General features: G+C 41.7%; 1 protein-coding gene across 2 annotated transcripts; it reads right to left on the bottom strand.

Annotated features, from left to right (window-relative positions):
* Positions 1–4,978: 4,978 nt before the first annotated feature.
* TMIGD1 (transmembrane and immunoglobulin domain containing 1) lies at positions 4,979–21,956 on the bottom strand. Of its 2 annotated transcripts, XM_003277081.2 has the most exons (7): positions 21,903–21,954; positions 19,965–20,071; positions 17,145–17,423; positions 13,448–13,726; positions 7,453–7,556; positions 5,824–5,864; positions 4,979–5,321 (listed from the first exon to the last, which is right to left on the bottom strand). In XM_003277081.2, the coding sequence occupies exons 2-7, from the start codon at positions 20,044–20,046 to the stop codon at positions 5,318–5,320; spliced, it is 789 nt and encodes a 262-aa protein (XP_003277129.1). In that variant the 5' UTR covers positions 20,047–20,071; positions 21,903–21,954; the 3' UTR covers positions 4,979–5,317. The 2 variants fall into 2 exon arrangements, with proteins under 2 accessions (XP_003277129.1, XP_012358974.1); XM_012503520.1 differs by lacking the exon at positions 7,453–7,556 and having other exon boundaries at positions 21,903–21,956.
* Positions 21,957–23,582: the final 1,626 nt, after the last annotated feature.

The following is a 23,582-nucleotide window of genomic DNA, read 5'->3' as shown; positions in this document are numbered from 1 at the left end:
GAGATTGTTATTACTAACTACAATTTAAACAGAGGCTAGCACTAGTGCTGATATCAGGAGTGTCAGAAGAAGTAAGGACAAATCATTCATGAATTCAGGGGTTTCCACAGCAACACTTTACCGTAGGGATATGTTGGCAGGAACTCCAGATCTTCCTTTTTTATGTATATATATAAAAATATATATATACATAAATAAAAATATACATATATGTATATAGATCTGAAGTTCTTCCATTATATATATATCTGTATATGTACATATATGTGGGTGTGTATATATATGTGTATGTGTGTATATGTATATATATGTACAATTTTCTGAGACCTCACCTTTTTTTGTGAATTTACAATAGTGTTCGCCAGTTTTCCACCAGTATGTGTATGTAAATGTTTTCCACCAGTGTGTATATGTAAACAACCCGTGATGTAAGTTGTTTGCCACATAGCAACCTCGAAGTTGCAGAGACAGACTCTTGGGAAAAGATTATCTGAGTATTAGGAAATTTGTGATTAATGTGTCAATTTTATTCCCTATAGTCTCTGGCATGAGATTAAGCACGATTTGATTTTTTAAAATAAAATAAGACAAATTTTATTCTGGCTTGCACTACTGTTATTGCATTAAGTTATATTGTTTCTCGACTCTTCCCTTATCCTTGCCAATAAAATGGAGGCTTCAACGCCTACCTTTCAGGGGTTGTTGCAAAGATCGGAAATGATCTATGCAAACCCCTTGACGAAGAGTAATACTTGGTGATTACTATCATTAGGAGGACAAGCAAATATTTAGGGCAGAAATTCTCAGCTCCAGTCCTGCAACACTGCAAGGTGTTGCAAATTATCTCAAGGAGTGTCGTAACATTTCCAAGAGGCTCTCCAACTAAGATTATTGTAAATTTCCTTTATTTCCAGAAATAATTTCTCTGCAGGTCATTAGAAGTGGGGTTGTACTGTTATCACGCAGCGTATTATGAGATATCTCAGCATATTATGAGAGAGGTGAAGTTTTTATTATTCAACCTTTACCCCTTCTGTGATATCCTCTTTCCTACTCCAGTCCCAGGCTTTGGATCAGCCCAGGTATGAATCTCAGCTTAGTCACTCTCTATACATTAATTATGCATTCTGAACCCAGTGTCCTCATCTCCAAAGTTGTGACAATCATGACCATTTCATAGGATTGTTTACAGAGTCAAATCATGTGCATAAAGTCCTCAGCAGACCATAACTAACTGTCCCCTGACTTAGCTCCTCATGATCTTGCCTGATCTCTGGGGAAGCAATGAGTGAGAATTCCAAGAGCTGTTTCACAAAAATCTCCATGAGACATTGAAAGCCCAAGTGAACACTGTTGTAACTTACCTGCCAGAGGATGGCATAGAGGATTCTTCTACTCCTAGACATTCAGGATTAAAACAAACAAACAAACAAACAAATTTTTAAATTAGAGGAATTTCACATAAAAATTCAGATCTCTGACTTCTCTTAAAGAATCACAAGATCTGGCCAGGTGCAGTGGCTCACACCTGTAATCCCAGAACTTTGGGAGGCCAGGATAGGTGGATCAAGTCTTGAGGCCAGGAGTTCAAGACCAGCCTGGCCAATATGGTGAAACTGTGTCTCTACTAAAAATACAAAAGTTAGCCGGGCATGGTGGTGCATGCCTGTAATCCCAGCTACTTGGGAGGCTGAGGCATGAGAATCGTTTGAACTCGGGAGGTGGAGGTTGCAGTGAGTCAAGATTGTGCCATTGCACTACAGCCTGACAAAACGAGACACTGTCTTAAAAAAAAAAAAAAAAAAGAGAGGAAAAAAAAAGAATCAGAAGATCTGTCCCTGATTATAATTATCAGCCTTCTTTTGGACACAGATGTGTTGTTTGCCACAGTCCCCACCACTCCCTATTATTGTACATCTAGCCTGCTTCACTCATCGATCTGCTTGATCGATGAGTGAAGAATTTGAATTCTTCCCTGTAAGAATTTGAATCTATGACCCCTGGCCAATAGGGTCAGGAAAGTAGTCATGACGGTGGTGATGACAGGGTAAAGCTGGTGGGGAAAGAGGTTTGTGAGGTTTTTTTCAATGATTCAAAAAGCCTATTGGCAATGATTATATCTTTAACCTCTAAAAGACTGCACAGGTTAACTAAAGCACCAGATTTCTTTGCTTTTAGGTGGAATTCTGTCAACTAGGTAACTGTATTGTCATAAAAGAAGATCAAAATGGCAAACAGATATCATTGATTAATATTTTAAAAATTGGAAAAACAGATAATTATTATTATTTTATTATTATTTATTTATTTATTTATTTTGAGATGGAGATTCACTTTTGTCACCCAGGTGGGAATGCAATGGCATGTTCTCGGCTCACTGCCACCTCCACCTCTCAGGTTAAAGCGATTCTCCTGCCTCAGCCTCCTGAGTAGCTGGGATTACAGATGCCAACCACTACGCCTGGCTAATTTTTTTGTATTTTTAGTAGAGACGGAGTTTCTCCATGTTGGCCAGGCTGGTCTCAAACTCCTGACCTCAGGTGATCCACCCGCCTCAGCCTCCCAAAGTGCTAGGATTACAGGTGTGAGCCACCGTGCTCGGCCTTATTATTATTTTTGAGACAGAGTCTCACTGTGTTGCTGAGGCTGGAGTGCAGTGTTGCAATCTCGGCTCACTGCAACCTCTGCCTCCTAGATTTAAGCAATTCTCCTGCCTCAGCCTCCCTAGTAGCTGGGATTATAGGTGTGCCGTACCACACCTGGCTAATTTTTGTATTTTTAGTAGAGATGGGGTTTCACCATGTTGGCCAGGCTGGTCTTGAACTCCTGACCTCAAGTGATCCGCTCACCTCGGCCTCCCAAAGTGCTGGGATTACAGACGTGAGCCACCGTGCCCGGACAGATAATTATTATTATTTAATAAATAAAGTTTGCTTCATAGATTAGTTCTTGGGAAAATGGGGCCCCAAAAAAAGAATGTGATAATAACAAGAGGTATCCTTACTGGTGGAAAGGTTGAGAAGGGAGCCACCAGCATTGTCACTTCTCTGCTGCTACTTTTAGTCCTATGGGTAAAAGCCAGAAGAATGAATGTTGAAATTTCAGGTATCTGATAGTAAGTAGAAAAGACATCTGGAAAAAGGCAGTGGAGTCCTCTTTTGAGTACTGGAATTTCATGTCCTCCTCAGGCAGGCTCACTCATGATTTTAGTGTTAATAATGTACATAGTTTTTAATACAGGTTCTGTTTTTCCCATCCTGCAAGGCAAAATGCAATGCAATGACCATTTACAATATTGCTGTGCTCTGTTAAAACTAGTTAATGTTCCTTGCCTGTGCTAATGTACAAGGCCACTGTATTTTATAAGGGTGAGGAAACTCTTTACTTATGACCTGTAATTCTCAAGGATTGTTATATGTCCTAGAATAAAGCTGATTCATAATTCTACTAGGTGGGGCAAAGGGATTACATTTTCAGTCTTTCTTGCCAACTCTTTCCAGCATTTAACTAAATTATGTAGGATCTTTTGAGAATTATAGAATTTTGAAACTAACGTGTACTTTAAGGATAAGGATCTCCTAATCTAACCTCCTCATTTCCCAAAGGCCCAAGAGAGTTTTTCCTGCCCAAGTTAACGGAGCCAACACTAGAACTCTGGTCTCCTGATTCCAAGTCCAATTTGATATGTATGTTTTCTGTTTCCCTTTCCATTTTAAACTATCCCAGCCATCATTGCCTGAGATTTGTTTTTTGCTTTACCGTCTCATGGCTTCTACTTAATCGTCTAAACGTTCAGATTTTTTCATAATCCTATTTTATCCTTACAGCATTCTCCTAGGGTTTCCAGATTCTACTTTAAGAACTCTTGAGTGAGGAACGTGATCGGGAGGCTTCCCCACAAAACCCTGCTGGATCCTCCAAGAAGACAGAGAAATCTGTAACCCACAGTCTGTAGCGGTCTTTCTCTCATCAATTCCATACTGAAATTTCCAAGGAAGCAAAGAGAGACTAACAGGAGGATTATGTCTGTTCTTCTTAGAAACAAGTCTGTTGAGATTTCATACATTCTGCTAATTTCTTCTTTTTGCCTCTATGTCAAGAAGGCTTTTTACCACCTGTCTGACAGCAGATCTGTCTTGCACCGTGGCACATTTAGCTACTGCAAAATTAGATGAAAACAGTTTTGTTTTGTTTTTCTAAGACAGAGGAGGAGCACAGAAGAGACATCAAAGATGATTCTGGCCAAGGCTGCCTCCCCACAAGCTCCCCAGTTGTGTGGGAAAGAGAAGCATAAACTCTTATGGGGAAAAAATGAAGAAAGAATGGAGATGGGGAAAGTCAATGATAAATTATAAGAGAGCTGTGGTTTAAATGGGAGAGGTATGAGAAAAGTACAGGCTGACTCATAATTAGTACAGATAGTGCGACACAAATGACCATTTTCATTGCTCTTTGAACATTCATTGCCACACAGAGCTCATAAATTTTGTGACCATGTCAACTACAATGAAATGAGAAAAATAAGAACATATGCTGAGTTTTTCATAATACTAAATTTATTCCATTTAAAGGAGCATCTTATATTTCAAGATTATAGTCTTCTTTCTTTAGTCCTAAAACATTTCTTTCATGACATGACAGTGAAGGTAGACAATAATTGATTTTTTGTTTGTTTGTTTGTTTTTGAGACAGAGTCTTGCTCTGGCGCCCAGGCTGGAGTGCTGTGGTGCCATCTCAGCTCACTGCAACCTCTGCCTACCAGGTTCAAGCAATTCTCCTGCCTCAGCCTCCCAAGTAGCTGGGATTACAGGTGCATGCCACTACGCCCGGCTTTTTGTATTTTTAGTAGAGATAGTTTTCACTATGTTGGCCAGGATGATCTTGAATTCCTGGCCTGAAGTGATCTGCCTGCCTCAGCCTCCCAAAGTGCTGGGATTGTGTGAGCCACCACAGCTGGCATAACTGGTATTTTTTATATGCTTCCTGCACCAATTTGTGAGACCCAAGTATCTCCTAGCTAGAAAAAAACACAGTAAACAGTAAATGATTACCAAACTATTTGGAACAAATCTCAATTAATTAACATATACCTCAAGGAGAAGCCTTAACGAAATCTTACTTTTCATTCTTAATAGCTCTTTCCATAAAAATGTTCCACAAGTGTATCAAATTAGTCCTAACAACTACTGTTAAGTGATTAATGAAACAGAAGTGACTGGAGTGAATTTAATAATAGCAATAAATACAGATGGGACTACATAAATTGTGGAGGTCCTGATGCAAAACTCTCTCTGTATTCGATGGCATCTCAGCTTTCTCATCTGAAATGAATGAAGAAATTAATGATAATGATGCTCATAGCAATAAGAAAAAAATTCAAAACAAAACCCATACTCTCTGAAAACATGCCTTTGTTCTTATTACCTGCTACCCACTTCACATATGCTAGAAGCGCTAAACAAAACTGCAAAAAGAAGGCAGTATGGGGATGAATGTGGTTCCTGGCCTTGTTGTAAAGCAGTATGGAGCAGTGACTTCCTCCAGAGCCTTTGTGTTGTGTGGCAATAAAATGCAGTTGCACAAACGTTGAACAAACTCACTTAAAGAGGGAGCAGGCTTAGGACTAAAGGTGTTCTCTATTCTAGGCAACTTTTCAACCTGTCTTCCTCTAAAGTGGAGGCAAATTTTCCTCCACCTTCTATTCTCCTTTGAACCCCTTCCCCTTCCAGCACCTCCCATCTCTGGAGTTTGTCTAGAGTGATGCATATCACGGCTATTCATCTGCTTATTTAAAAAACACTGGTCCCGGCCTAGAGTACTTACAGAGCTGTTTCCCTGTGAGGGTCTTTATCCTTCATGCAGCGCTAAAAGCAAACATGGCAGTAAATTAGCCTGCTTTTTAAGGCCCATGGAGAAGTATTTTGAATGCATTAAGATGGCTTGAGGACAGGTGCGTGGAAATACAGCCACCTCTGCACTGGCTCAGGTGTCGTTTTTGGGGCCACACTAGTAGTTTTTATTAAACGCAGAGAAGATGTAACTCTTAGTTAAGATGCTTCCAGTGTCTTAGATACTTGAGTGTTTACTTTTTTATAGAAAAAAAAAATGCGATGAGTGCAGTGGCTCACACCTGTAATCCCAGAACTTTGGGAGGCCAAGGCTGGTGGATCACTTGAGGTCAGGAGTTCAAGACCAGCCTGGCCAACATGGTGAAACCCCGTCTCTACTAAAAATGCAAAAAAATAGCCAGGCATGGTGCCGCATGCCTGTAGTCCCAGTTACTCTGGAGACTGAGGCAGGAGAATGGCGTGAACCTGGGAGGTGGAGCTTGCAGTGAGCTGAGACCATGCCACTGCACTCCAGCCAAGGTGACAGAGCAAGACTCTATCTCAAAAAAAAAAAAAAAAAAAAAAAATTGCTTTGTGGCTGGGTGTGGTGGCTCATGCCTGTAATCCTAGTGCTTTGGGAGGCTGAGACGGGCAGATCACTTGAGCTCAGGAGTTCGGGCAGATCACTTGAGCTCAGGAGTTCGAGACCAGCCTGGGCAACACGGCAAAACCCTGTCTCTACAAAAAATACAAAAATTAGCCGGGCATGGTGGTGCGTGCCTGTGGTCCCAGCTATTAGGGAGGCTGAAGTGGGAGGATCACTTGAGCCCAGGAGGTTGAGGCTACAGTGAGCTGTGATCGTGGCACTGCACTCCAGCCTGGGAGAGAGAGTAAAACTCTATCTCAAAAAAATAAAAAAGAAAGAAAAGAAACAACAACAACAAAAATATGCTTGGGATTGGAATAGGGGGTGGATTGAATTGCTTCTTGAGAGACATGGCTGCCCTGTTACTATATGTTCCAAGGAGAATGCCCCTTGCTGAATGATGAACACAGCCTAGGGCTTTCTGCCATATTTGCTCTCCTTTGGCACTGAATTAGCTGGCAGAGTCAAATGCATGGCATTAACCTAAGCATGCACGTATTCTGAATCATACCAACCAATGAGGATAGCCACTTTATAATTCAAACACCAGTCCACTGCAGCCAGGGCATGTGGCTATAGTCCAGAGGTGAGCAGCCAGTGCCATCTTCTTCATGCAGCTCTCTGAATCTAGAGCAGATGTTCCTCCCTATATTTATTTAGTATACCACAGGTACCATAGCAACAATAAAAGGAAATTTAAAAGGAAGGAAAATCAACCCCCAATTGCCTACCCCTTGGCAACACAGCTATTTTCAATTCAGGCTTTGCCCATGTGTACTTCTCTTCTTCGTAAATCTGTACTCATAATATACATATAATTTTTATTCCCTTGAGCAACTGTATTTTAGATCTCATGGTAGAAACACCAGATTCGACTTTGCCAAGAAGGGTTCCTAACTGAAGTCACTTATATTTCTAGCTTTCTGCCTTTATTCAGATGATGGCTTTTTACTTAAATAGCTCAGAATACTTAGATACCTTCATTATTTTCTTTCTTCTAGCAATCAGTCCGAAGCACAATGTCAGAAAGATCACAACACATGCAGCAATAATGGGCTCTATTGGTACACGCACAGTTTTATCTGTTGGAAATGCAAACACAGGGAATAAGAATGAACATTTATATACTTCCAATAAGTCCCAGCAATGGTGCCTTGAACTTTATGTATATCATCCCCTTAATTAAACCTTCTCAACAATCTCAAAAGGTAGGTATGATTGTCCTCATTTTACAGGTGAGGAACCAGGGGGTTTGAGGGGTTAGAGTGCTTGTCCAAAGTCATAGAACTAGGCCGGGTGCAGTGGCTCATGCCTGGAATCCCAGCACTTTGGAAGGCTGAGGCGGGCAGATCACTTGAGGTCAGGAGTTCAAGACCAGCCTGGCCCACATGGTGAAACCCCATCTGTACAAAAAAAAAAAAAAATATATATATATATATATATAGCTGGGCATGGTGGCGAGTGCCGGTAGTCCCAGCTACTTGGGAGACTGAAGCAGGAGAATTGCTTGGTCCCGGGAGACAGAGGTTGCAGTGAGCCAGGGTCACGCTACTGCACTCCAGTCTGGGTGGCAGAGCAAGACTCTCTCTGTCTCCAAAAAAAAAAAAAAAAAAAAAAAAGTCACAGAACTGGTAAATGGTAGAGGCAGGTTTTGAATCAATTCCTTTGTGGAATAATAATTTATTGTAATATGAGTAACTCCCCTAAAACAAGTAGACCATTTTGTGCTTCCTTCACCCACAGTTTTTGCCACACACAGAGCAGAAGTAGATTGAAGTCAGTGGTTTTGCCTGGATTTTGAAAAGCCCAAAATATATTGGGAAGTATCCGGGGGTGGGTAAGGGAAGAGAGGGAGGCAGGCTTTGAGAGCAAGAAGAGAAAGGGTGGAGAGCTTTCTGGACTAAGAAGGAGAGAGAGGTCTGTGGGCCTCAAAAGCAGTGGGGAGCCTTGTACCTGTACTGCAATGGTGCCCCAAGCAGGTGACAAGACATTATAGAAGGTAGGTGGCTGCATAGTGTCTCAAGGGAAGTAGGACTCTAAGCATTAGCCCTCCCAACCTTGGCAAAGGTTTCTGCATCTCTCTAAATGCCATGCAAAGACAGAGAGCCTACTTCTAACTTGGACTAGGAAGAGATCAGCAGCAACCATGACAGCTTGGAAGTGAAAGCCTACCCCTTTATTTTCTAAACACCAGGTCAATTGAGAGGCATTTTTTTTTTTTTTTGAGACGGAGTTTTGCTCCTGTTGCCCAGGTTGGAGTAGGGTGGTGCAATCTCGGCTCACTGTAACCTCTGCCTCCCAGGTTCAAGTATTTCTCCTGCCTCAGCCTCCTGAGTAGCTGCGATTACAGGCGCTTGCTACCATGCCCAGATAATTTTTGTATTTTTAGTTGAGATGGGGTTTCACTGTGTTAGCCAGGATGGTCTCGATCTCCTGACCTTGTGATCCACCTGCCTTGGCCTCCCTAAGTGCTGAGATTACAGGTATGAGCCACCGCACCTGGCCAAGAGCTACTTTATTTAGTCACTGTAGGCATAGTGCCTGTGTTTGCAAGCTTTCTAAGAGCCTATGAAAATATTTGAGACCCAGAAAAAAATGATTGGCCCCAAGATATGAAAAGAAAGTAGCAAAATTAATCAATGTTTCAGCATCTGTAAAATGCAACCTGGCATCAACTCTAACCCAACTGTTAAATAATAATGTTTAAACCTCAAGAACCAAATGAGTAACTTATTTATAACAAAATTCAAAATCTATACAAGTTATAAAAATTCTTTCAAAAACTTTACAGCAGAAAGCACATATAATGTGCTTTGTTTTAATATCTTTGATATGATATGGAATGAAACTCTCAAAAGTAAAAGTGAAAGCCAGGCTGGGTGGTATACCTGTAGTCCCGGCCACTTGGGAGGCTGAGGCAGGAGGATTGCTTAAGCCCAGGAGTTCAGGGCTATAGCACCCTATGATTGCACCTATGAATAGCCACTGCTCTCTACCCTGGGCAACATAGTGAGGCCCTTTTCTTTTTTTTTTTTTTGGCAGAATCTTGCTCTGCCACCCAGGCTCGAGTGCAGTGGCTTGATCTCAGCTCACTGCAACCTCTGTCTCCTGGGTTCAAGCGATTCTCCTGCCTCAGCCTCCCAAGTAGCTGGTACTACAGGTGTACACCACCATGCCCAGATACTTTTTGTATTTTAGGTAGAGACAGTGTTTCGCCATGTTGGCCAGTCTGGCCTCAAACTCCTGACATCAAGTGATCTGCCTGCCTTGGCCTCGTAAAGTGCTGGGATTATAGGTGTGAGCCACCATGCCTAGACGACCCTACTTTTTTTTTTAGAGATGGAGCCTGGGTATGTTGCCCAGGCTGGTCTTGAACTCCTGACCTCAAGCAATTCTCCTACCTGGGCCTCCCAAAGTGTTGCAATTACAGGCGTCAGCCACTGCACCTGGCAGGACCCCATTTCTTAAAAAAATAATAAAGTAAAAGTGCTTCAAGTCAACAAAGGTTTTAAAGTGACTTTGTCTGAGCCCCATTCTGATGCCACCCAATGAGGGGAAGGAGCTTCAGTCATGGCTTAAGTAACATTTTAGGCATTTAAAGGGAATTGAGCATGTGCTATTTATCGCACAATTGAGTTTATGGATTGAGGTGCAGTCAACAAATATTTACTGAGTGACTAATGTGTGTTATGCACTGTGTTCAGCTCTGCAAAAAATAGGACAGGTGTAGAAGGCTCCTCTGCCTTCATGGAGCTCATCTTCTAGTGGGGGAGACAGACATTAAACAAACAGATACTACAGATTAAGTATTAGAAAGGAAACAGGGTCATGAGTTAGCAAGTGAAGGGCAAAAGCCAGGGAAGAGGGGAAGAAGTGACTTTAGGTAAATTTAATTTCAAAGCCCAATCCCTATATACCTTAAGATTATGAAATAGGGTTTATCTCCCCTGTCCCCATAACTGTATAACACACTAACCAATTATTATTATTATTATTATTATTGGAGACAGGGTCTCACTCTGTCACTCCGACTGGAGTGCAGTGGCATGATCATGGCTCACTGCAGCCTCGACCTCTAGGGCTGAGATCCTCCTACTTCAGCCTCCTGAGTAGTCGAGACTACCAGTGCGTGCCACCACACCTAGTTAATTTTTCGATTTGTTGTAGAGACAGGGTTCCAATATGTTGCCTAGACTGTTTTGGAACTCCTGGGCTCAAGCAACCCTCCCGCTTGGCCTCCCAAAGTCCTGGGATTACAAGCATGAACCATCCCACCCAGCCTGTAATTACCTTTTTGTCATTTCCTGCTCTGGATGATTTTGGGAAATACATGGATTAAATTTTTGCCCCCTCTTAGCTGTTTCTAAAGATTATTGTCACGAAGATATGGGTCACATCACCCCTCTGGAGAAACTTTGCTCAATGAGCGTTTTTCTTGCAAGCCCTGGTTCTGTGCTAGCCAGCTCTGGGACACACCAAAGGCCCCTCACCTTACCGGGGAGCCCCTCTATTTGCAAGATGTCAAAACAAAGGGGAAGTAAAGGTGGGACAATAAGAAAAAGAAATCAGAATTCAGTCACAGGTTGGAATATTTTTACCAAGCTAGGTAAAATGAAGCCCCATGTGACAGCTCTTACTCTATTTTTCATTTTTATTTATTTATTTTTTGAGACAGAGTTTCACTCTTGTTGCCCAGGCTAGAGTGTAGTGGTGCGATCTCGGCTCAGTGCAACCTCTGCCTTCCGGTTTCAAGCAATTCTCCTGCCTCAGCCTCCCAGGTAGCTGGGATTACAGGTGCCTACCGTCACGCCCGGGTAATTTTTTTTGTATTTTTAGTAGAGACAGGTTTCACCATGTTGGTCAGACTAGTCTCAAACCACTGACCTCGTGATCCACCCGCCTCGGCCTCCCAAAGTGCTGGGATTATAGGTGTGAGCCACTGCGCCTGGCCGACAGCTCTTATTCTATACACAAACTGAAGTAAACTACCTTACCCATTGGCTTACTTTGGATTCCAAATTTCTGTTGAAAGTGACTTTGGTCTGGGCATGGTGGCTCATGCCTGTAACCCCAGCACTTTGAGAAGCTGAGGTGGCAGATTGCTCGAGCCCAGGAATTCAAGACCAGCCTGATCCACATGGCAAGACTTCGTCTCTACAAAAACAATTTCTTTAATTAGCTGGTTGTGATGGCATGCACCTGTTCCAGCTATTCAGGAGGCTGAGGTGGGAAGATGACTTGAACCTGGGGGGATAAGGCTGCAGTGAACTATGATTACGCTACCGCACTCCAGCCTGGGTGGCAGAGTGAGACCCTGTCTCCAAAAAAATAAAAGAAAAAGAAAGAAAAAAGAGACTTTGGCAAGGGTAATTACATAACTGCACCTCTCCCCTGATCCTGTTTTATGGTCTCATTTGTAACCGGACCTGATATTTCCCTCCTATATTCATCATGGTTAAATAATCCCAACACATGGGCTAAATCTTGTGCTCAAGAAAAGATCTGTGATGTCATTTGTAGCTTTGCATGGCCTCATTTAGGTACTTCCTCACTGAGCTGTGAAGCCAGGAGAGGACTCATGAAAATCTTGGCATTTAGCCCGAGCCCCAGCAGCAGAGCATTTATGCCACCAGCCGTGGGAAGTAGCTAAGCAAGAAGAAATAAGAAAAACAAGTTGGTTTGGAAGAGCCCCACCCCAAACAAGTTTCTGCCCACCTGAAAGCCAATTTGCTAAGCTAGCATCCTGATTGCCACATAAGCTGTATTTTTTTTTAATGTGACACAGAACAATCACGATTTCTTCTTAACCAGGAGGGATATAATTCCCTGGCCTCCAAGTGTGGTATTCATAGTCAGGATGGCAGGGCATGAGGCCCACCCTTCCAAGCTTTTGTGGTCTTGGGGCAGGTAAATAGCCACAAAGCTTTTTTCACTGCTTCTAACTCATGGGTACTCAGGATATTTGTGGGTTTGGTTTTTAAAACAAGTAGCCCCTGAGCAATTGTTAGTGCTCTGCAGGACGAATTACTGATCATTCCAGGAATCACAGTGATGGGCATTCAACCACCAGTAACTCTTCTTCCCCACTAGCCACTCTTTTCATATCCCATAACCCTTCCCCTCAAGGGGAAGGAAATAAGATGTCCTATGGTTACATCACCACAGCACTTCTGGCAGGGATTCAGTTGGCTTCCTAGGGACTGACAAGACTGGCAATGAGTGAGCACAGGGAGGCAAATGACAAAGTGAATAATGTTCTAACAAGATATTGGAGTCTCAGCTTGTTGGGCTGCTCCTGGTGTGCTAGCATGAGAGCAGACCATGTGTGAATGAGCATTTTTGGCATCTGCTACCCCAGGTATTTTGCCTTTCTCTTTTTGTATGAGCAAGAAATATGAGGAGGGAAAACCCCACAGAGCATCATTTGTTCTGTCATTGTAGAGGTGATAATCCTGGGTAGACGAGGCATGAATCCAAGAGAAAGGGCTTTTTTTCCCCTTATTTTTTTCTACTCTCTCTGCTGATTACCCTACAGGTTAGAATTTGAGTTAGGAGTGATTGTAGAGATCCATTTTCTTATCTAGTCCTAATTTCTCTTCTCTGTGTGTTTTTTACTTCTCTTTTGTTAGTTATGAAGCTGTGAACTCAAAAGTCCAGTTGCTACACACCTTGTTGCCCAGAAGAATTCATGGAAATACTCTTCCCTAAAAGCCAAGCAGAATTGTTTCCTACATTTGGTTCTAAGAAAGGATTCTTGCTCAAAAAACAGTGTCCCGTATGGAATGGGCATGATTTCCCTAAAAGGATGGACTAGAATTCTTAGTGGAAAAATCCTTAGATGGGGATGATTATCCAGAGAAAATCCTGGCCACTAATCATAGCTGTTATTGTCATTTATTGTCACCAAAAATATTCACTGAGCATCTGGTGTGAGTTTTGCACTGTGCTGGGTATTACTTAAAAAAAGTGTTACCTTTAACAATCAGGTGAAAGTCCAAGCTCTCCGTTTTCAGAGATGACTTTGCAATACAACTGTAGGTTCCGTTGTCAGATTTCTCGACTTTGGTGATTGACAGCTGAAAAGACTCACTTGTCTGTTGGATTTGGTGATGGCTTTTCTCTAGATCCAGGAGACTACTGTTTTTGTACCACATCATTTGAGCCTGGGGGTTGGCTTGCACATTGCAAACCAACTTCACGTTACTGCCTTCCTCAACTGTTTGGAAGTCGTTTCCACTTAGGAGAGGAGGAACTGCAAGACTCAAGCATTTAGATTTAATTAGCAGATAAGCAATAGTTCACTGTCAGAGTTCAAAGTCTTCCTTCAGTCTATCTCATGTGGTCATTTATTCATTTGACAAAAATTTATTAAATACGTACAGTGTGCCAAGCACTGGGGTAACAAGGGCAAATAACACTTCCAGTTCCAAATCTCATAGAACTTTTAATGTGATGAAGAAGATAAACCATGAAACAATATATGATTATGAGCATGATATATATAGTAATGATCTATGACAAGCAGACGATTTGTAATACTACCCAAGAGTATAAGCCTTGAGTCTTTCTTCTCTGAGAATTAATAAACCAACCTGTGCTGGTGTTGCACAAAACAGTACAAAATTAAGAAGGCATACACTGCAATTAGACCTAATTCCATCTACACCATTTACTGTGACTTTGAGGCAGTTAACTAACTGCTAAGGCCTCTGTTTCTCATGCAAAAAAAAAAATGGGATAATCATACATCTCCTGAGATGCTGTAAAGATTAAACAAAATAATCCCTGTAAAGAATTTGCCACAGTGCTAGCCACTATTATTATTACGGTGGTGGTGGTTTTGAGGGTTACTCCCACCGTCTGTTTTTGCATTTTATCAAACCATTGCCTTGGTAACATATTCACCAATGCATCTTTGCGTTTTCTCAGTGGTGCTCTAGAAATAATGTCCTCCTCCCAGAAGGTGTTCTTTTTTTTTTTTTTTTTTTTTGAGATGGAGTCTCGCTCTGTCGCCCAGGCTGGAGTGCAGTGGCGCAATCTCGGCTCACTGCAAGCTCCGCCTCCCGGGTTCACGCCATTCTCCTGCTTCAGCCTCTCCGAGTAGCTGGGACTACAGGCGCCCGCCACCACGCCCGGCTAATTTTTTGTATTTTTTTTAGTGGAGACGGGGTTTCACCGTGGTCTCGATTTCCTGACCTCGTGATCCGCCCGCCTCGGCCTCCCAAAGTGCTGGGATTACAAGCATGAGCCACCGCGCCCGGCCAGAAGGTGTTCTAAGCATGAGAACTCTGGCATCTGTGGAAGGCAAGTGAGTCCCTCTCATCCCTCTGTGTGAGCAACTCCTTTTTCCCTCTACAATAAGGGCAGTTGTAGACCCATAGACAGTCAAACACGTATATCACTGTGCATATTCTGGCAGAAGTGCAGAATAGTAATGAAATGGTTGGAGAGTGGGAACTAGGAAAAAGATAGAGACGGAGAAGGAGGAAAAGAGAGCTTGTATAATCTGCACACTGAATAATTAGACCCTGAGTAGGCTGTGCTATTAATAACTCTCTCAGAAGAATGACATTTTGTTGCTCTTTGGAATGAGCTTGAATTCTGTATCATATCCAACAAGGATGTTATATGGTATTCAGATATGCAGGAAGCTGCTGGAATAGAGAACATAATTGCCAAATAGAACAATTCCATTTGTGGACAGATTCTGTTAGTGATTTCTTTTTATTTAAATATTTGAAATTAATTTAAGCATATCAGTATATGTGAATATCCCCTCTGTAAAAATTAGAACATTTCAGATAAAGCTAAGATCCAAGCTGGTCACTTCCTGATCCCCAGAGATATCCACTGCTATGAGTTTGGTGTAAATCCTTCCCTATATTTCTTTTTTCTTAAATAGTTTTCTATACATATAGTGTACCCATAGGAAATATATCATATTATTTTAGGGACATGGGAAGGATTTACATAAAATACTTCCTTTCTCTCAATAACTTGCAGGTTTTTGAGATGTGTTCATATTGAACCACAGAGATCTAGCTTATTGCTTTTAGAATGCTGTAGTATTATAATGTATGACTTTACTCATTTGATGTAATTATAATGTATGACTTTACTCATTTGATGTAAAGTTTTGATGGGCTTTAGGTTGTTTTCATTTTAAAATGTTAAACAATGCTACAATAAACATCCTTGTACATATCTCTTTATGCTCATGTGCATGTATTTCTCCAAGGTTAACATCTAGAAGGAGAAACGCTGTGTCATAGGATATGCACACTTTAAATTTTGGTAAGTATTTTGAAAGAGGTGTTCTCAATTTAAACTTTCAGCAACGATGTATGAGAGGACCTGTTTCTCCACATTCTCCCCCAAACAGTGTATTTTCAAGCTTCCATTTAGTTCTGGACTCTGCTATTTATAACAATAATGGTCCTGCCTTTGAAGGGTACATAATATCCTTGTCACTTTTTTTTTTTTTTTTGAGACGGAGTCTCACTGTCGCCCAGGCTGGAGTGCAGTGGCAGGATCTCGGCTCACTGCAGGCTCTGCCCCCCGGGGTTCACGCCATTCTCCTGCCTCAGCCTCCCGAGTAGCTGGGACTACAGGTGCCTGCCACCGCACCTGGCCAATTTTTGTATTTTTAGTAGAGGCCAGGTTTCGCCATGTTGGTCAGGCTGGTCTCGAACCCCTGATCTTAACTGATCCATTTGCCTCTGCCTCCCAAAGTGTTGGGATTACACACGTGAGCCACTGTGCCAGGCCATGAAAATCTGTCTAAGCAGAACACAAAAGCTAGGCACTACAAAGGAAAAGACTTGTAGCTTTAAATATATAAACATTTAAAATTTCAGTATGACAAAAAAGAACTATAAAAATTTTCAAAAACAAATAGGAGAAATACTTACAATTCAAAATGACAAAGGACTAATTTCCTTAATCTACAAAGCCCTTTTACAGATTAATGAGAAAAAGGCATAAAACCCAACGGAAAAAAATGAGTTGAGGATACAAGCAGGCATTTCATGGAAACAAACAAAAAAAAGACCAATATGTTTACACAAAGGTGAACACCTTCATTCTTAATTTAAAAAATGAAAATAGGCTGGGCGCAGTGGCTCACACCTGTAATCCCAGCAGTTTGAGAGGCTGAGGTAGGCGGATCACTCAAGGTTAGGAGCTTGAGACCAGCCTGGCCAACATGGTGAATCCCCCGTCATTACTAAAAATACAAAAATTAAAAATTAGCCGGCGTGGTAGTGGGTGCCTGTAGTCCCAGCTACTCAGGAGGCTGAGGCAGGAGAATCGCTTGAACCCAGGAGGCGGAGGTTGCAGTGAGCCGAGATTGCACCACTGCACTGCACTCCGGCCTGGGCAACAGAGTGAGACTCTGTCTCAAAAAAAAAAGAAAGAAAAGAAAAGAAAAGAAAAAGAAAAAAGAAAAAAAAGAAAATAAAAGGAAAAGAAAATTTCAGAGGAGGCTGTCAAATTCTCAGAGTTTGGCGATACTCAGTGCTCATGAGGGTGAGGGGAAATAGGTACTCTCATGCTTTGTGGCGGGAGCATAAATTGGGCAATTTGGCAATACCAAGACCTAGATTTCAACTACCACTTCCTGTGTTACAGACATTACAGACCCACCAGCTGTTTCTTTTCCCCTCACTCACAAGTAACATTCAGCACCACCGAAATGGACACGGACTGATCCCTCCCCAGCCTGCAGGTAAAGCTGATTCCGTTGTCATTTTCACTGATGGAAGAGACACAGACAGAGCTGGAATTGATTTTGTTTCCAGATTTCAAATCCACTCTCCCCTCCTCTCGGTACCACAGCAGTTCTTCCTCTCTGGTGTGATTTTGAACAGCACATGTCAGAGATGCTTGGGAGCCAGGTGTAGTATCCAGGATATAATTCTCAGTTTTACCGTTCACAGTTAAAACAGAACCTGGGAGTACAGGGAGAAACTGTTTGGATATACAGAGTAAACAACCTAAATGCTCATGAACGGGATTGGTTAAATAAGTTATGTTACATCAGTAGAACAAAATAAACTCTCAACAATTAAAAATAGTCATATTGATCTATATGATTTTATAATGAAAAATATTCATAATGTACTGTTAACTGAAAAAGAAAAAGATTAAAATGTGGTCATCAAATTTTGGTGCACGTTGGAATCACCACGGGATCTTTTAAAAAGTACTGATGTAGCTGGGTGCGGTGGCTCACGCCTATAATCCCAGCGCTTTGGGAGGTAGAGGCGGGAGGATCGCTTGAGCTCAGGAGTTCAAGACCCGCCTGGGTAACATAGTGAGACTCCATCTCTACAAAAAACAAACAAACATTAGCCAGGCGTGGTGGTGTGCACCCATACTTTTAGCTACTTGGGAGGATAAGGGGGGAGAATCGCTTGAGGCCAGGAGGTGGAGGTTGCAGTGAGCCAAGATTGCACCATTGCACTCCAGTCTGAGTGACAGAGCAAGACCTTGCCTCCAGAAAAAAGTAGTGATACCTGGTTCTCATCCCCAGACATCTGACTAGTTGACATGAGCGCAATCTGGGCATTGTGTTGTGTAAAGCACCCCACCCCCCACCCCCGGGTGATTCTAATATGCAGTGAAGTGTGAGAAGCACCAGGTTAGAAACCAATACATACAGAATGATCACATACATATGTGTGTATGTGTGTATAAACGGAAGTCTTTTTTCATGGAAAAAAGACAGGAAAAAACCCATATATATTGAATACACACACACGCATGCATATATGTATATACATATACACATACCATATTTAATTTGTTTACTTGAAGGGATTGAAAGTGGGAAAACAAGGGAATGAAATGGAAATATATTTAAGGTATAAACTTTAGGCAAAAAGGCAGAATATAAGTTAAAGCTCTAATAATTACTACAAATGTATCAAAATTGCACATGCAGACGAGTAAGAACTGATTTGAAAACATTTTCTGCTTAAATGATAGGATTATGGACAAACTGGGTCTTGCATCTATAATGTTTTAATATTGTTTTGGCAGTGAAGAAAAATAAAAAGATGTTTAAGTAGTTGAGGTTTGTGTGGTAGACCAGTCTTCGTGGGTTGGGTGATCAGGATACATAGCAGGTTTTTTTTTTTTTTTTTTTTTTTTTTTTTTTTTCAGCTCTGACTTTTAGAAATTTATTCATTGCATAGTAATACACTTGAATTTCGGTTTTTATTTTTCTGGTTCAGAAGCAAGTAACAAAAGCTAAAAAAGAAATTTGTCTGTCATAAACCTGTACCCCAGATAACATTTGTTAATATGTTCTGTAAACACATTAACCTTCCTTTTAAAAAACTTAAGCTGGCCAGGCACGGTGGCTCATGCCTGTAATCCCACACTTTGGGAGACTGAGGCAGACGGATCACCTGAGGTCAAAAGTTTGAGACCAGCCTGGCCAACATAGTGAAACCCTGTCTCTACTAAAAATACAAAAAAATTAGCCAGGCGTGGTGGCAGGCTCCTGTAATCCCAGCTACTCGGGAGGCTGAGGCAGGAGAATCACTTGAACCTGGGAGATGAAGGTTGCAGTGAGCCGAGATCATGCCACTGCACTCCAGCCTGGGCAACAAAGTGAGACTCCTTCTCAAAAAAACAAAAAACTTAAGCTACTTGTAAAGATAATGGTATTGTTGTCTAGTATTTTATAAAAATATGGAATATTGAGTGGTTGTCATCTCTGGATGAAAGTATTTGGGGGGATTTGTACTTTTCTTTATTTTTTTATAGATTGCCTAATTTATTTTACAATGACTGTGCATTACTTTTAAAATCAGAAAAGAGTGGTAGGGGAGCAAATGCTGGAAAGATTTTCATGTGAAATGGTATGTTCAGATAAACAGAAGATTATTTGGGGTAACATTAGTAATAAAATGCATTAAAATGTAGGAGGATTCTGGTGGTGGCTCTGGAGAGAATAGAATACTTCACCTTGTCTTGTAATAATAAAACCCTAAAAACAATATTTTTCCATTTGATTTTTTTTTTTTTTTTTTTTGAGACGGAGTCTCTCCCTGTTGCCCAGGCTGGAGTACAGTGGCATAACCTCAGCTCACTCACTGCAAGCTCCACCTCCTGGGTTCACACCATTCTCCTGCCTCAGCCTCCCTAGTAGCTGGGACTACAGGTGCCCACCAGCACACCAGGCTAATTTTTTGTATTTTTAGTAGAGATGGGGTTTCACCACGTTAGCCAGGATGGTCTCGATCTCCTAACCTGGTGATCCGCCTGCCTCGGCCTCCCAAAGTGCTGGGATTACAGGCGCGAACCACCCGCCCGGCCTCCATTTGATTTTTTATTGTTAGCTGACTCTGTACTGTGAGCCATGCTAATTGTGTAGTCATTCCAATTTGGAATTTAAGGATATATCCAATGCCCATTGATCATTTTTCTTAATCAGAAATTTTTCTTTATCTAAAAATAGGCCAAAAAGAACTTTAACTTACTTGTCATCTCACGTGGCAGAAATAAAATTACTAAGAGAATAAATCTTCCCATTTGCATTATGACACTGCTCTTCCATGCCATCTTTAATGAGTTAAAGTCAGATCTACTAAGGGAAAAATAGTGCAGTTGGTTTCGTACTTTGGTCTACAATGAGTTTGTGAACGTTCCTTCTGTCTATTATGCATTTAAAATGAAGTCCCAGATGAATCATCCCAGCTATAACGGTACTACTTCTAGCTTTGAATTAAACAACGCTGTCTGACTAAGTTCAAAGTACATTTAGTAGTAAGAAATTTTTTTTTAAAGCAACATAAAGAAAACCACAAGGAAATATGCTATTTCAGATAGAGCAGCGTTAGGGTGCCCTGGTTAAGATAAAACCAGTCTTCCCCAGAGAAACTGATAGAATTTCATTTTAACAGAATGAAACTCGTGTCATTCTCAGACAGTCCCTACTGAACAAAGTAATTCTTGTTCTGAAAGTTTTTCTTGGGTCGTTTTTGTAAAGATGTTCTCTGATAATAGAGAGTTTTTGAGACTACTCCAAATCCCATAGATTCAAATGGTGTGTACTTAGAAAAGACTCGATTGAAACACGGCCTCTAGTTTACACCATGTTAATCTTGGCTTTCTCCCACTATTCTCTTTCTCTCTTCCCCTTGACCCGTGTAGACTAAAAATAATAAATAATAAAGGTGTCCCTTCTCCCTTCTTGCTTTTGCTTCAACTCTCCCTCTCCCTAAGATATTCTCCACTTCCATCTGGGAAAAAAACATATATTCATTACTTCCTTTCAAGAGTACTACTATAAATATAGTGAACCACATACGGAAAACTTTCTGTACAATAGGGACTGCACTAAACAATTTACATACATCATTTCAGTCACAATTAAGCCTCCTAACAAACCTCTTGAGGTCGTTTCTGTAGATTTAAAGAGATTATGTAATTTGCCCGAGATCCCACAGACAGTAAATGTCAAGGTCAGGATTTGAACCCAGGACTCCCAAGACCATGCTCTTAACCACCCTACTACCCAACCTACTGCCTAGATTAATATTCTTTTCCTTTAAGAAGCTGCTGTTAGGCTGGGTGCAGTGGCTCATGCCTGTAATCCCAGCACTTTAGGAGCTGAGGCAGGTGGATCACCTGAGGTCAGGAGTTTGAGGCTAGCCTGACCAACATAGTGAAACCCCATCTCTACTAAAAATACAAAAAAAAAAAAAAATTAGCCAGGCATGGTGGCGGGCACCTGTAATCCCAGCTACTTGGGAGGCTGAGGCAGGAGAATTGCTCGAACCTGGGAGGTGGAGGTTGCAGTGAGCCAAGATTACGCCACTGCACTCCAGCCTGGGCGACAGAGTGAGACTCGGTCTCAAAAAATAAAAATAAAAAATAAAAAAATAAAAAAGAAGCTGCTGTTAATCTTTTCCAGTTCCTGGCCACTGGGAGTTCTCTCCCCGTAACACCAGTATTAACTTACAAGAGCTGAAATATACCTATACCTACTCCACTCCTCCCCTGTCCCAGGCGTGTCCCGACAGGAGTAAGTTTCATTCATGCCAGGCTCACCCTTTCTGGCAGACAAGCCTGCATCAATCTTTTCGTAAGATGCAATTACTACTAATATTGATTCTTTTGTAATTTTAAATATTTGCCAAAAAGATTTCTATCACAGTGTTGTAATAGTGATGATTGCAGAACGTGGTCAATAGTAGAGTTTTCTCAAGCACTCTCCACTACAAGTACTCAATAAAAACTGAGAGTGCAGGCTTCTTGCCAGACCTCACCCCACCCTATTAAGGGGGCGAATCTATGTCTTCTCTTTCCCTCCACTCCACCGAGAAAGCAACTTTTCAAAATGTATTTCCCTCACTTGGCTTGTTTTTAATCTGTATGACTCTCTACTTTCTATATAAGACAGTCTTACCACTTACCTCTTGAGCTCTGAGAAGCTGACTTCCTTGGCCAACTCTTCCTCTGCCTGAAAACCCTAAATGCTTTCCCTGTTACAATCCTTTATAATACTTGAATTTGAACACTTTATGACAGCAGGGTCAAATAAATAAGATAACTTGGGTTCAAAGTCTGTTTCTCTTTATGGAGTCTTAGAGAAGGTAGTAATTGGGAAAGACATCTTCTTAAGATCTAAGTTTCTATGTGTACCTAGGTTACTAGGTGGGGCCGGATATTACTAACAGGGATGAGTTGTCCCAAGAAAGCTTGAACTTGTGCAAAAATCTATAGTGCATCTCACTGAATATTGTCGTATTTAAGTAAGATGGCTGCGTTTTGATCATCTAGCCTGGGGATTGTGAAGGGACAAGTCCAAGGAGGAGTTTGAGTTTCACAGAGGTCAAAACATTGGAAGATTCTACACAACTTAAATAATGCTGGAAAAGTCTTAGTTACCGCTAGTAACCCAAGGCCGGTGCATAAGCTGTACCAAGCTAGGCATGGCAGGGAGCCATTTTTTTGTTGTTTGTTTTGTTTTTTGAGGCAGGGTTTCACTCTGTCACCCAGGCTGGAATGCAATGGCACGATTGTGGCTGACTGAACCTCTGCCTCCCAGCCTCCCAAGGAGCTAGGACTACTGGCGTGAGTCACCATGCCCAGCTAAACTTTGTTAATACATATATTTTTGGTAGAGACGAAATTTTGCCATGTTTCCTAGGCTGGTCTCAAACTCCCGGCCTTAAGCAATCTGCCCACCTTGGCCTAGGGAATAGTTTTATCCTCTTGAGGCTCTCACCTGATTGGGGGATCCTTGCATTACACTACCTTTATGGTATTGTTAACTATGCAAATTTTATCTGCCAACTACTATTGTTCCCATTTACACAAAAATATAACGGAAGAATATTTATAGTTATCCACACATTTTAACACACTGCCGAAGCACACCAGCAATCTGCCTCTTACTAGCTATGTAACTTTGAAAAGTTATTTAGCCTCCATGAGCCTCAGGGTCTTCATCAATACAATGGAAATAGTAATAGCACCCTCCCTACGGAGTCACTGTGAGGATTAAATGAAATGAAGCATGTGAAGCTGCCGCACAGTAAGCTCTTGGTAAACAGTAGCTCTTATTACTATTATTATTAATATAGGCTGAGCAGGGCATCCTAAATCAACACAACCTCACTATAGCATTGTTCAAGCAAAAATCAGAGCTAAGAGCAGCTCCTGTTGGCTGCGTTGCAAGCACCACCTAAGCAGGTTTTGAGTTTGCATCTCCAGGGATCCAAGATTGTCATTTTTAAACGAATTTAGCAATGGAGTGATGTCTTGGTTCTTGGTGCCTCCAAAGCAGACCCTGAGACAGAGCTTTGAGTGCAAATAGTTTATTTAAAGGTGATCTCGGCCGGGCACAGTGAGTGGCTCACTCCCTTAATCCCAGCACTTTGGAAGGCCGAGGTGGGTGGATCATTTGAGGTCAGGAGTTCGAGACCAGCCTGGCCAACGTGATGAAACCCCCATCTCTACTAAAAATAGAAAAATTAGCCAGGCATGGTGGCGGGTGCCTGTAATCCCAGCTACTCGGGAGGCTGGGGTGGAAGAATCCCTTGAGGCTGGGAGGTGGAGATTGCGTTGAGCCGAGATCGGACCACTGCACT

Source organism: Nomascus leucogenys, chromosome 19, assembly GCF_006542625.1.
Source record: "Nomascus leucogenys isolate Asia chromosome 19, Asia_NLE_v1, whole genome shotgun sequence".
NCBI lineage: Eukaryota > Metazoa > Chordata > Mammalia > Primates > Hylobatidae > Nomascus > Nomascus leucogenys.
The sequence above is the reverse complement of the archived record's forward strand: the minus strand, read 5'-3'. Positions and strand labels throughout refer to the sequence as shown.

Coding starts and splice junctions, on each gene's coding strand:
- TMIGD1 (XM_003277081.2), bottom strand. CDS start 20,046: ATGGCATGGAAGAGCAGTGTCATAATGCAAATGGGAAGATTTATTCTC. Junction 17,424..19,964: donor TCTGCCACGTGAGATGACAA/GTAAGTTAAAGT, acceptor CTGTACTCCCAG/GTTCTGTTTTAACTGTGAAC. Junction 13,727..17,144: donor GGTGGTGCTGAATGTTACTT/GTGAGTGAGGGG, acceptor TGAGTCTTGCAG/TTCCTCCTCTCCTAAGTGGA.